The sequence below is a fragment of the Symphalangus syndactylus genome, chromosome 12 (assembly GCF_028878055.3).
Source record: "Symphalangus syndactylus isolate Jambi chromosome 12, NHGRI_mSymSyn1-v2.1_pri, whole genome shotgun sequence".
In the NCBI taxonomy this organism is placed as follows: domain Eukaryota; kingdom Metazoa; phylum Chordata; class Mammalia; order Primates; family Hylobatidae; genus Symphalangus; species Symphalangus syndactylus.
Window position 1 is genome coordinate 40,395,233 of NC_072441.2, and position 13,632 is coordinate 40,408,864.

Below are 13,632 nucleotides of genomic sequence, written 5' to 3' on the forward strand. Positions count from 1 at the left end.
ACATCAACTGCCGTTCATAGAAAATGTTACCAATAAATTCTGTCCATTCATTTTATGTTATCTTCTATTATTTTCCATCAAAATCACTTACTTGTTTTTCTTGTCTTTTTGATCTAGGGTTATGACCGCCTAAATCGAATGAATCAAGCAGCAAAACATTTCCTGCTGCAGACTGTTGAAAATGGATCCTGGGTGGGGATGGTTCACTTTGATAGTACTGCCACTATTGTAAATAAGCTAATCCAAATAAAAAGCAGTGATGAAAGAAACACACTCATGGCAGGATTACCTACATACGCTCTGGGAGGAACTTCCATCTGCTCTGGAATTAGATATGCATTTCAGGTGAAAATCGTACTGCAAATATATTTTGGTTTTTGTCTCTTTTCAGGACATTTTCATGTTAAGTGCTACTGCACATACTTGCTGCCTAATTGTAACATAATTAATCCTAAGAAGCACAGGACTAAGCATATAGAAAAAAGTTCTCTTGATGTTCTAATGGATCAGTGAATCAATGAACAACCCATGGGTGAATAAATGACTATCAATTTGCCACTCACTTACAAGCCCAAGGAAGTCATGGACTTTGCTGTCTTGTTAGCGTGCAGTAGTCAGTCCTCGATAAATGTTAGTTAAATAAGTGTGCTTGGATGCAAAAGCCATCAACTTTGGGGGCAATGACACAGGTGATATAGTATGATTCTACTTTAAGCTAGTTCTCATCTGAGTTTCTGTAACATTTAGCTAGGGCAAACTATTTATTATACCTCTTAAAGCAGATGTAGCAAGACTGTGAGTCATATTTAGGGTAAGACATAAGAGTTAGAGCCTGAACTTTGACATCAGAGTACTGTATGTGCTACTTACTAACCATGTAATCTTAGGCTAACCTTTCAGTCTCTTTGGACTCTCAGTGCCTTACCTATACAATATAGGAAATAGGAATGCCTACCTCATAGAGTAATTATGAGGACTACATGAAATGATACATTTACATACTTAGAACAATATTTACTATATTACATAGTAAAAATCTACTTCATATACTATATATACTAGGTATATAATAATTTATTATAAGTATATATTTATAATAATTAGTAAATATATGTATAGATATTATGAACATTATTTTTACCCAAATGTTCATCTTGAGCTCACAATTTATATAAATTATGTCATTTTACTGTTTAGAAATCTTCACTGTCTCTTCACAGTCTACAAAATTGTCTCAATTTCTCTGTCTGATATTACTAAAAAGTCTCCCCCACCCAGTAAAATTGCCCTCGCTTATCTTTCCTGCCTTATTTACCCCATTCTCCCCTCTTGATGCTCTATCCTCCAACCAACTTACTACACACATTGTTCTCCAAGTCCACTGTGTACTAACAGCCTCCAAACCTTTGCACATGCAAGTTCCTCTACTTAAAATGCTTCCTTTTCTCCCATCTCTGCATGTTAAAATTCTACCAATCCTTCAAAATCCTTTCTCCTTCATGTAGCTTCCCTTTTACTCCCAACCCAATTGAACCTGTCTCTTCCATGGACTGCATGACATTTTAGTTTAGGTTTGTAACATGAAGTCCTGCATTCAAATCACGATTGTCACTTATCAGCTTTGTGACCCTAAACATGATTCTTATCCTCTCTAGTCCTCAATTACCTCATCAGTAAAATAGGATAATTAAAGCTAGCACATAGGGTTGCTCATGTTTTAATTTATTCAAAATATGAACACGTTTTAATTTATTCACCAAGCAAAGCTTTTTCACTCTTATGGTACATGTATATAAGTGGGGAACAGATAATAAATAGATAGATAAGTACGAGAATTGCAGATTATGTAGGTAGTGTTGTGAATAAACGGAACAGGGCTATGTGACAGAGTAACAGGGAAAGGAGAATTCCTTTGGGTAGAGAGGCCAATGAGCCTTCTCTAAAAAGTAACATTTAAGCTCGGATTTGAAGGATGAGAAGAAGCCAGTGGTTCAGACAGAAAAGAAATGCAAAAGTTCCTTAAGGAAAAAGGTGAGAAAAAACTAGATTATTCTAAGAAATTATAGAAGCTAGTGGCAGTGGAGTTTGGCAAATGAGGGGGTATGAAATGTGGTTGGAGAGGTAGACAATGACTAGATCTTAAAAAACTTCAAAAACTTTTGTTTCAAGCACAACAAAAAGCTCTTGAAGGGTTTAAAGTATCGGAGTTTGATAATCAATTTATGTTCCAGGAAGTTGATTCCAATTGCCCTGAATAAAATAAATTGTAGGCAGTAAAAGTGGTAATAGGAAGACATTTTGGGAGCTTGGAGTTGGATTAAATTATACAATGTATAAAAGACAGTTAATACATAGCTAATGTTCAGTAAACTGTAACACTACACTGTTATTTCTCCTGAACTACAGAATATTCTGTAGTAAATACATATTAGTTTTGTCTTCGTTGTTTATCTCTAGATCTCCTCAGTCTCTGACACAAAGCTCCATAAACATTGTTAAATTGAACCCAATTATTTATTAAGATATGAATGTAGGAATGTAGTTCCTACTGAATCCCCAGCACAGTGACTGGCACATTGTAAATGCTTTGTAAATAAACTCATGCCACAAAAGGAGAGGTGAAAGAGAGAACTCTGCTTCATCTTCGGATCTTCATTTTGTACTTAAATGTGTGGGAGAAGTGTGATGGAGATGCTACAAATGCCATAAATGTATAAAAGCATTTTCCTATCTTTCCATTTGGTTTCAAGGCATGTCGGAGAATATTTCCCATATATTGCAATACATATATTAGTCACTCTTTGCTTCAAAACATGCAAAAATTGTAATAAGGGTGGTCAATTTGTTCCCTGATACCAGCTTTCTTAGGGATTTCTACATTCCAAACCCTCTTCTGCAAATCTACACACACACCTTCACTCCAAGCCAAAGAAAGCCACTGACAATCTGTCATTTTTCACCTCTTGGCCTGGAATCAAGGTCTCAAAATGGTGCTCCAAGATGCCACCACCAATTAAAACTGTCAAAGAAAACGAAATACAGTTGTCATCCTGGGCTAAGTTCTCTTTATCCTCTTTTACAGGCACCTAGATTCAAAACTTTGAGTTTCAAACTGTTTGGCATTTAGGAAAAGGATTCAAGCTACAAATTGAACTTGATAAATATAATTTTAATGTATTCTTTGAGCATCCCCAATATGCTTACTTCTGTGCCAGTTATTATTAGAAGTAAATGAAAGTTGCATAACAAGGTCCCTAACCACATGCTTAGAACTTTCCATATTTTTTCTTTATAAGCATACTGAGGGTTTACTAATTTGTAATCACTGACTTTTTAAAATGTTGAAGTGGATTCTTAATGCATCTAGCTTTAAATGCAAGAGACTTTATAAACTGAAGGCTTGTCTGTCAGAAGGCAGTCCAGTCAAAGAAAACAGAACACTATTTAATGTCACATACTGTGATTATACTTTTGGTATCTGGTTGATCTGAGTTTCCCAGGTTGAGATGTTATTGTCATTTAGTCTAGACAGGATTTTCCAAAGCCTGGTCCCACCGAATTCCTTTAAATAAATACTCCCTGCAGCTGGGAGTTAAAAAAATTCATGTTTAACTTCCCCCAAGGATTGTTGATTGAAAATTCTTTATTTTAAAATAGAGGCTATCTCTTCTATTCTGCATAACTTGTGTTTATTTTCTCTGTAAATTTTTTCTCATTTCCCATTTGTCTATTTGATCTAGGAATGCCTGTTGGTAACTGTGCTCTGAATTGTGTTTGCAGGTGATTGGAGAGCTATATTCCCAACTCGATGGATCTGAAGTAGTGCTGCTGACTGATGGGGAGGATAACACTGCAAGTTCTTGTATTGATGAAGTGAAACAAAGTGGGGCCATTGTTCATTTTATTGCTTTGGGAAGTGCTGCTGATGAAGCAGTAATAGAGATGAGCAATATAACAGGTAAAACGTGATCCATTTATTCCAGGCCTTCAATAGCAATGCATAAATGTATAGGCTGCCAGTTCAACGTCTCTTGAGTTTCTGCCCTGGAGGCACTGAAGCTGGGGACCAGACCCAATCTCTGTTCTCATGGCACTTGGAGTCCATTTGGTTGGAGAGACAAATAAAACTGTTAATGAAATAACATAATCAGATAGCATTCCTTCATAACAGGAGGAATATAGAAAAATAAAGTTCTATGTGAGCAGAGGAAGCCATTAGTTTTACTAGAGTTGTATAGAGCCAGGGAAAGGAGGCATTCGAAACTAGCTGAATTCTGAGCTGGGCTTTGAACGGGTGGTGAATTTCTCTGGGAAGGAAAAGGGGGTAAGAAAAGCTGATCAAGTCGTGAGCAAAAAACATCATGTTGGGGTGACAGTGCAAGGCACATGGAGGGAATGGTGAAAACTCCATGACACCAGAGCACAAGCTGTGGGGTGGGTGTATGTGATTAACAGAAGCTCCAACTGAAAAGATCTAAATAACAATGAAGTTTTTATATAAACATTAACTATGGTAGCTGTTATTTCAGACACACAGATGTGATGAAAATGGATTATGTGTTTCCAATACCTTCTTAAACATAGTAGAGAATATATAATTTATGACATGAGTATAAATTATGTTGAATTGGCTTCTAATGGTACTAAATATATGCTTGCTTTTTAATGTTTAGTTATACAAAATCGCATCATTTCAAAGTCCTTTCATGGCCATTGTAAAATTTATTTCTATTCCAAGTAGCTCCTTAAAAGTAGTACTTTTTTGGATTTATCTCTCTTGCTTTCCAATTTTCTATCTGCTCATTGCCAGTTATTGTGAGGATACCTAAATATAGCAGCTCTTTCATCTTTCTAATTTTCTGATTTTGGTCTACGCTGGCTGAAATATCTGAAAGTCAACTTTGTTAGAACTAAAATAAAAGATTAACAATCTTTTAACAAAAGATTTCACAAATCTACACTGGCTGAAATATCTGAATGTCAATTTTGTTAGAAATAAAAGATTCTCTAAAAGGGCTGTGTAAAGTTTGTGAGCTTTAATACATGGAATTGTAACATCTTTCATATTCTATAATTATCATGCATTTTAGCTAGCTAAGATTTTGATAATGAGTTATTATGGTAGCTTTCATGCCCTAGTTACGACATTTTAAAATGAGCATCTCAGAATTAACCTGTACAACTATGTGCTTTTGGTCTATTTTAATAACACATACTGAAACTATGATTTTGTTTTAACTATTACCTTAATAATCACTAAAATATAGGTACTTATTTTCTAGAAAGCAGTCTAATTAATGCATTTACATTTTAGGAGGAAGTCATTTTTATGCTTCAGATGAAGCCCAGAACAATGGCCTCATTGATGCTTTTGGGGCTCTTACATCAGGAAATACTGATCTCTCCCAGAAGTCCCTTCAGGTCAGATTTCTCATTCCTTGGGTTTTCATGTTCACTTTTGCCGTAACAAAGAAAAAACAATTTGGTGGTTATAAGTTTTGAGTTCCATATTTTTCTCAAAGTAAATTTTTAATTAAAATCTAAACTTTAATCTTAAATAGAAATTACCCTTTAGCTATAGCCAAATTAATTGGTGAAATAAAAGTAAAATAAATGGTGAAACAGCAGACATACTGTTTCTTTTCCTATTGCCACAGGTTTGGTTAAGAAATGATATTACAATGTTATAATGTCAAATTTTTCACCAAAAATGGACCTTTTCCAAAATAAAGCACTCATTTTTCAATGAATGCATTTTAAAAGCTCATGCTTCCAAGCTTTCCCCATGCTTAACTTCTATAAAATAGATTTAGACACATGAACTCAAGAACCTGGTTGGGAAATGGAAGGAGTGTATCTTGGAAATAAATTAAGCAGGAGAAAGAAGGGGTGAATAATCATTGTCTATCTACAAACATAGGGCTTCTATCAACTCTTCAACCACTTTTTTCAGTGGCTTTTTGTTTTATTCACCTGTCTTCTGAACTTAACACTTTTGCTCATCTGGGTCTTGATAGCACCACCATTTTCTGTTACTTAGATTCAAAAGCTTTGAGTAAACTTTGATTCTTCTTTCTTCATGTCCCATGTGAACATAGCCAGTTTCTCTCAAAATATATTTTACAAAAATATTTCTCTTCTTTTCGTTCCTACATGTCTATGTCATGTCACTTTATGACAAGATTTCTGTCTTGTGTTTTCCCGCTCATCAGCTCACTGCCTATATTAAAACTTGCTCTGATCCCTAAACAAACCTATTTTCCTCTACTTCTCAACAATGAAAACAACAGAAGTTATAGGATGTGAGCTTAGAGTATGTGCAGATTGGTTTGCACATCTGGTCTGCAGATATACCCTGCAAACAAGTTAAAAATTAGTGTGAGATATAGCCTGCTAGTGTTTGGAGAATAAGCTGAAGGATAATAAAGGTTATTTCTGAGGTTGCCATCATCGTTGACTGAGAAAATGATGATTATAGTGACTGAAATTGAGAAGTAAGGAGAGAGAACTGATTCTGAAGATACTATTTTGTGTTCTGTTTATTTTAAATGGATGGTAGGAACACCAAGAAACCCGCTATACAATATAGCAACTGTAGTTAACAACAATGTATTGTATATTTGAAAATCACTAAGTGGATTTTATGCATTCTCACCACAAAAATAAGTATATGAGGCAATGCCTATGTTAATCCACTTGATTTAGCCATTCCACAATATGTGCATATTTCTTTGTCACTTTAAAAAATGAGTAACTAAACAAAAATGGTTGGCTCTTCTGGACTAACAGCTATCAACAAAAAGTTGAAATACTTTCTTTAAAGCTCTTCTCAAAGAAAGGTTCTATCTTCAATTTCCTCTCTTCTCAGAATTCCAACCTTTATGTATCAGTTTGCCCTCTTGTTGAATATATTTACTGTCCAGTGCTACTCCCTCTATCTGTGTGAAAAAATTATTTCAAAATTCCATATCAGGAAAACATCCATGAATGCTTGCCAAGACAACTGGGAAAAAAACAGTAAGGTCATACTCATGACTGTAAAACCCATGCTTCTGCTCTACATGCTTCTGCTCTAAGTCTCTTACTTCCTCACTTTTTAATTGATAACTGTCATATCATCACCAGCTTGCAGAGAGATCACAAGTCTAAGGTGGTTTGCCATTTATAAGCTTGTTCTCAGGCCAGAAACTAAAAACCATCTTGAAAAAAGAATAAAATTACTGTCTTCTGCAGTTATTAATTTTGAAATCTACTTAAACAGCTCGAAAGTAAGGGATTAACACTGAATAGTAATCTCTGGATGAACGACACTGTCATAATTGATAGTACAGTGGGAAAGGACACGTTCTTTCTCATCACATGGAACAGTCGGCCTCCCAGTATTTCTCTCTGGGATCCCAGTGGAACAATAATGGAAAATTTCACAGTGGATGCAACTTCCAAAATGGCCTATCTCAGTATTCCAGGAACTGCAAAGGTAAGCAATCAGCTTTTAGACTTCCTGTCAACATTTTTAAAAAACTGAACATAAACTGTTTAATGTCATAAATGTCAGTACCAAAGGCTGTATCAACTTTAAAATTAAGATAAAATAGTATGTACTTTCTATGCCTGTGTCCTTAAAATTATGGTGGTAGGAAAAAAGAACTTATGTATGAAGAAGAAGGAAGAAAAGGTAGTCAAGACTGTCTGAGAAGAACTTTAAGAAGGAAATGTAGGAGGAGTCTCTGCAAATTGCTGGGTAGAGAGCTACAGGGTCCTTCCTTATTCACCCTACCAGGATTGATGAATCTGTGGACTCTAAGGCCAAAACCAAGGCAAACCTTCTAAAACTTATTTTTTCCAATTGAGTTGTAGCAAACTGTACACATCACGAATGGTACCACTTGGCATGCCCTGTCTGAACTACCTCAGCCCTTACCCATTTACCCTCAACATCCTTAAAAACCTCTTTATTCTCTCCCCATTATATAATTTATTTTAGAATTACATAATGGAAATATAGAAAGTAGCTTGACTTTGGATACTTAACTATATTTCTGTTGAAACTTTTAGGTGGGCACTTGGGCATACAATCTTCAAGCCAAAGCAAACCCAGAAACATTAACTATTACAGTAACTTCTCGAGCAGCAAATTCTTCTGTTCCTCCAATCACAGTGAATGCTAAAATGAATAAGGACGTAAACAGTTTCCCCAGCCCAATGATTGTTTACGCAGAAATTCTACAAGGATATGTACCTGTTCTTGGAGCCAATGTGACTGCTTTCATTGAATCACAGAATGGACATACAGAAGTTTTGGAACTTTTGGATAATGGTGCAGGTAATTCATAGGTTTTTATGAATAAGCCAATATTTTCCTAATTCAGCATGTTATGAGTCCCTGTGACATTGTGGGGCAGTAAGATAGGCAACAGAATTGATGCAGATTAAGGAGGAACAGCAGGAACAGCAGGAAATTTTATCCAGGTAAAACCTACAGAGTGCTTAGCAAATGTCTTGCATGTGGTAAGCACTCAATCAATGTTTTTGGGCTGGGCGCTGTGGCTCACTTATGTAATCCTGCACTTTGGGCGGCCAAGGTGGGCAGATCACTTGAGGTCAGGAGTTCAAGACCAGCCTGGCAAACATGGTGAAACCCCTTTTCTACTAAAAGTACAAAAAATTAGCCAGACGTGGTGGAACACACTTGTAATCCCAGCTACTTGGGAGGATGAGGCCAGGGGATAGCTTGAACCTGGGAGGTGGAGGTTGCAGTGAGCCAAGATCATAACACCACATTCCAGCCTGGGCAACAGAGAAAGACTCCATCTCAACAACAACAAAAATACCCAATAAATAAATAAAAATAAAAACGTTTTTGGTTGTTGAATTTTTTTGTTTGTTTTTTGTTTTTTTGAGATGAGGTCTCACTCTGTCGCACGGGCTGGATGGAGTTCAGTAGCACCATTTCAGCTCACTGAAGCCTCTGCCTCCCAGGCTCAAGCAGTCCTCCTATCTCAGCATCCCAAGTAGCTGGGATACAGGTGTGTGCCACCATGCTCAGCTAATCTTTAAATTTTTTGTAGAGAAAAGGTCAACAAAAGAGAAAAGGTCTCACTATATTGCCCCAGCTGGTCTCAAACTCTAGGCTTAAGCCACCCTCCCAACCCAGCCTCCCAAAGTGCTGGGATTACAGGAGTGAGCCACCATGACTGGCCATACATGTAATTTTTTGTCATCATTATTGTTTATCATCCAGGCAACCAATGTCTGTCACCAATTAGAAAGGTCTCATTCAGGAGGCTGAGGACAGCATCAAGAAAGTCTGGCTAGAGAGAGGGTGAAGCACAAGCAAACTAAACGTGATTAAGTGATAGAACTTGGGTCTCTGGCAGGAAAAGAAAGCAGGAGTAATCCTCAACAGCTGGAACAAAGTATAAATATAGCCCTGAGAACTGGGGCCCAGGGGCAGCTAGCACTGCCACAAAAGAGGAAGATTCATCACTGGCGCATTGGATACCAGGTCTGGCTGGTAGGAATCAAGATGTAATGTTGGCCATTCTCTGTCTCCCTGGTCTGCACAGATGGGTGATGCCTAAAGACCGTTTCCCTAGATTCTGGATTGTTCTAGGAACAGAAGCTTCTGTTAAGAGGTTAATGAGCAAGGAAATAACTACATTTATAGGCATCCGAATTAACAAAATTTTCTATCAGTATATTTTGCAATGTAACTTATTCAATCATTTTATAATCATATCTTCAACTAGAGTTGCCCCTGAGAAAAACTGAGAAGGTGAAATTGTTCTTTTGTGTACCTCAATGTCTTCTTCAGATATATCAATATTTCCACAACTACCCCTTGCCTCTTTTTCCCCTTTCTGCAAATCTATACTACATTAAAACTTATATGCACCATGTTTCCCTTCTCAACATTTTGCTAGATGACCATTTAGGTAATTGGGGAAATTTGCCAATTTGGAATGCCTTTACCTGAGATGGTATTGGTGATTAACAATGACATAGAGCAGACATTCTTTTGTCTGCAAATGTCTTTAGTCTGCAGACAAACTTTAGTGTGCAAAGGAATCATCTCGAAGGCTTGTAAGAACACAGAATGTTGGGACCTTTCCCTAGGAAGTCTGGGAAATGTATATCTCTAAAAATCTCCAAATTTAGTAATTTTAGTTGACTGTTGTGAGAATTAAATCCTACACAAAGAAAGGATTTTTCCTTAGTAGGGACCCTTTTGATTTAAACAGAGAGATGATATAATTAGTGTGTTTAGAGAAAGCAAGCTGAAAGCAACCAAGTGGTGGAGAAATTGTAAGAGTACTATGTGTAATATTCTGTATATGAATTGATAAGGACAGAAAGGTGAAGTATTTAGGCATTTATTATGCATACATAAATATCAATGTGTATGTATGTATGTTATATAGAAATAATAGATGTCAAAATAGCTCAAGGGTGTCAATTCTACAATATATTGTTTTGGCAGAATATAATGGAAATATTCTCCAAAGGATCAATATAAAAATATTAAGCCTAATCTAGAGGATATGCTTGTAGAGGCCAATTGTCTGTCTTAGAAAATGCAAATTTTCTCTTTACAATACTTTATTCCTTCATTTCTATAACAAGGCGCTGATTCTTTCAAGAATGATGGAGTCTACTCCAGGTATTTTACAGCATATACAGAAAACGGCAGATACAGCTTAAAAGTACGGGCTCATGGAGGAGCAAACACTGCCAGCCTAAGATTACAGCCTCCACTGAATAGAGCCGTGTACATACCAGGCTGGGTAGTGAACGGTGAGTAACTCATGATATTTATAATCCAGTGTTAGTTTGAATAACACTGGTGATTTGATATAATTAAGGCTTCAAACAGGTTGATCAAAACTCAAAATACAGCTTTTCCCATTTATGGAATAAAGTTCTCAGTCATACTAGGATTTGCCTCTAAATTAATCCAAGCTTTGGTACAATGTCTGGCACCTAGTAAGCATTCAAGCACTCAAAAAAGGTCAATTACTATTTTTTTTTTAAACTTTCAGTTTAGGTTTGAGGGTACATGTGCAGGTTTGTTATATAAGTAAACTCGTGTCATGGCGGTTTGTTGTACAGATTATTTCGTTACGCAGGTACTAAACCTAGTATCCAATAGTTACTTTTTCTGCTCCTCTCCCTCCTCCCAACCTCCACCCTCAAGTAGGCCCTAGTGCCTGTTGTTGCCCTCTTTGTGTCCATGAATTCTCATCATTTAGCTCCCACTTATAAGTGAGAACACGCAGTATTTTGGTTTTCTGTTCCTGCATTAGTTTGCTGAGGATAATGGCCTCCAGCTCCATCCATGTTCCTGCAAAAGACATGATCTCACTCAAAAACATCAGTTATTATTATGTTAGTTTGAACATCTTATGTATATCAGCAATAATATGCCCAACTTTCAGCTCAAGATGAAGGAAACAGGCCAATTTATGAACCTAAGCACAAGCCAGTGCAGAATTTATCTTTCAGATTACATATGCTGTAAGAGTAAACATTTATTTGGAATTTTAATAAGTCAAAAAGAAAAACAAACAGTGTGTGCAGTAAAGTGATGTAAGAATTAAGAATGCATTCTTTGCTAGCTTTCTTTCATCTGGTCCCTCGTGACTTTTAGGGGCTTTCTACTAGCAATTGGAATACAATCAGAAGAATTATTCCTTAGCGCTTGCAGCATGGAGGGAGGGACCTAGCACAAGTGGGTGGAGGAGAACTGGCAATGATTTCCCCAGGTATATTCCCAAAGTGCAGATATTCAAGAGGTAAAGCAATTCCTTTTTTAAAAAGGCACATATTGAATTATATAATATTTCTCTCATCCAGTGTAGGCTTAATTCTAAAGCAATTTGTTTTCTGATTCTGTCCTACAATATCCTACCAAAGAAAGAATTCTCTAACCAGTTGGGCGCTTATGATTGTCACAAAACTTAGTAAAAATGTGACTGTATATATTTTTTTAAAAGGAAAAGACAAGTGGAGTGAAGAAGGTGATTCACTGAATTATAAAAAATACCAGTAGTTTTGCCCATTATAAACCAGGAAATGTTTAATGCAGGGGAAATTGAAGCAAACCCGCCAAGACCTGAAATTGATGAGGATACTCAGACCACCTTGGAGGATTTCAGCCGAACAGCGTCCGGAGGTGCATTTGTGGTATCACAAGTCCCAAGCCTTCCCTTGCCTGACCTATACCCACCAAGTCAAATCACAGACCTTGATGCCACAGTTCTTGAGGATGAGATTATTCTTACATGGACAGCACCAGGAGATAATTTTGATGCTGGAAAAGGTAAGGACGAAGTGTCATGTGATTTTGACTTACGTGAAAGGTGCTAATTGCAAAAACAGGGGTGTAAGGGTGGGTGAGGGGAGAATGGTTTTATATTGACAGCCTAGCAAAGTGTTAATTTTATAATCTGATATTTTTTAATCAATCAAATGACACATTTTAACATGGTTGTACTTTTCATACAAAGAAGGTAGCAATTTGCACAGCTTAAGATCAGAATTCAGCTTTTATTAAAAAATGAGTAAGGCTTTTGATCTGAGTATCTGCTTTGCATAACTAGACATTTTTGAGGATAAATAAAAAGGAATGAATATGCTATGCTCCAGTCTCTAAACTACGTAACTTTTTTTTCTCAGTTCAACATTATATCATAAGAATGAGTGGAAGTATTCTTGATCTAAGAGACAGTTTTAATGATGCTCTTCAAGTAAATACTACTGATCTGTCACCAAAGGAGGCCAACTCCAAGGAAATCTTTGCATTTAAACCAGAAAATATCTCAGAAGAAAATGCAACCCACATATTTATTGCCATTAAAAGTATAGATAAAAGCAATTTGACATCAAAAGTATCCAACATTGCACAAGTAACTTTGTTTATCCCTCAAGCAAATCCTGATGACATTGATCCTACTCCTACTCCTACTCCTAATCCTACTCCTACTCCTACTCCTACTCCTACTCCTACTCCTACTCCTGATAAAAGTCATAATTCTGGAGTTAATATTTCTACCCTGGTATTGTCTGTGATTGGGTCTGTTGTAATTGTTAACTTTATTTTAAGTACCACCATTTGAACCTTAATGAAGAAAAAAATCTTCAAGTAGACCTAGAAGAGAGTTTTAAAAAAAAAAAAATGTAAGTAAAGGATATTTCTGAATCTTAAAATTCATCCCATGTGTGATCATAAACTCATAAAAATAATTTTAAGATGTCTGAAAAGGATACTTTGATTAAATAAAAACACTCATGGATATGTAAAAAACTGTCAAGATTAAAATTTAATGGTTTTATTTATTTGTTATTTTATTTGTAAGAAATTGTGATGAACAAAAATCCTTTTTCATATTGATACTTGGTTGTATATTATTTGATGCAACAGTTTTCTGAAATGATACTTCAAATTTCATCAAGAAATTAAAATCATCTATTTGAGTAGTCAAAATACAAGTAAAGGAGAGCAAATAAACAATATTTGGAAAAAATGAATTTGGTGTTGGTATTATTAAGTATAAATTGATGATCTCATATTTATCCAAAGCCTCCAAATGTACCCTACAATTGCCAAGGTTATGTTTACTACAGTTCATGGAT

At 36.1% G+C, this 13,632-nt stretch overlaps 1 protein-coding gene across 1 annotated transcript in view; it reads left to right on the forward strand.

The window, feature by feature from the left end:
* CLCA4 (chloride channel accessory 4) overlaps positions 1–13,298 on the forward strand; it is a 34,274-nt gene extending 20,976 nt beyond the window's left edge. Inside the window, exons 7-14 of the mRNA XM_063624310.1 lie at positions 118–345; positions 3,781–3,958; positions 5,315–5,421; positions 7,262–7,477; positions 8,056–8,323; positions 10,624–10,794; positions 12,086–12,319; positions 12,676–13,298. Of these exons, the coding sequence (XP_063480380.1) occupies positions 118–345; positions 3,781–3,958; positions 5,315–5,421; positions 7,262–7,477; positions 8,056–8,323; positions 10,624–10,794; positions 12,086–12,319; positions 12,676–13,115 (1,842 nt within the window). The 3' untranslated portion in view covers positions 13,116–13,298. The remainder of the gene's footprint in view (positions 1–117; positions 346–3,780; positions 3,959–5,314; positions 5,422–7,261; positions 7,478–8,055; positions 8,324–10,623; positions 10,795–12,085; positions 12,320–12,675) is intronic.
* The last annotated feature ends 334 nt before the right edge of the window (positions 13,299–13,632 follow it).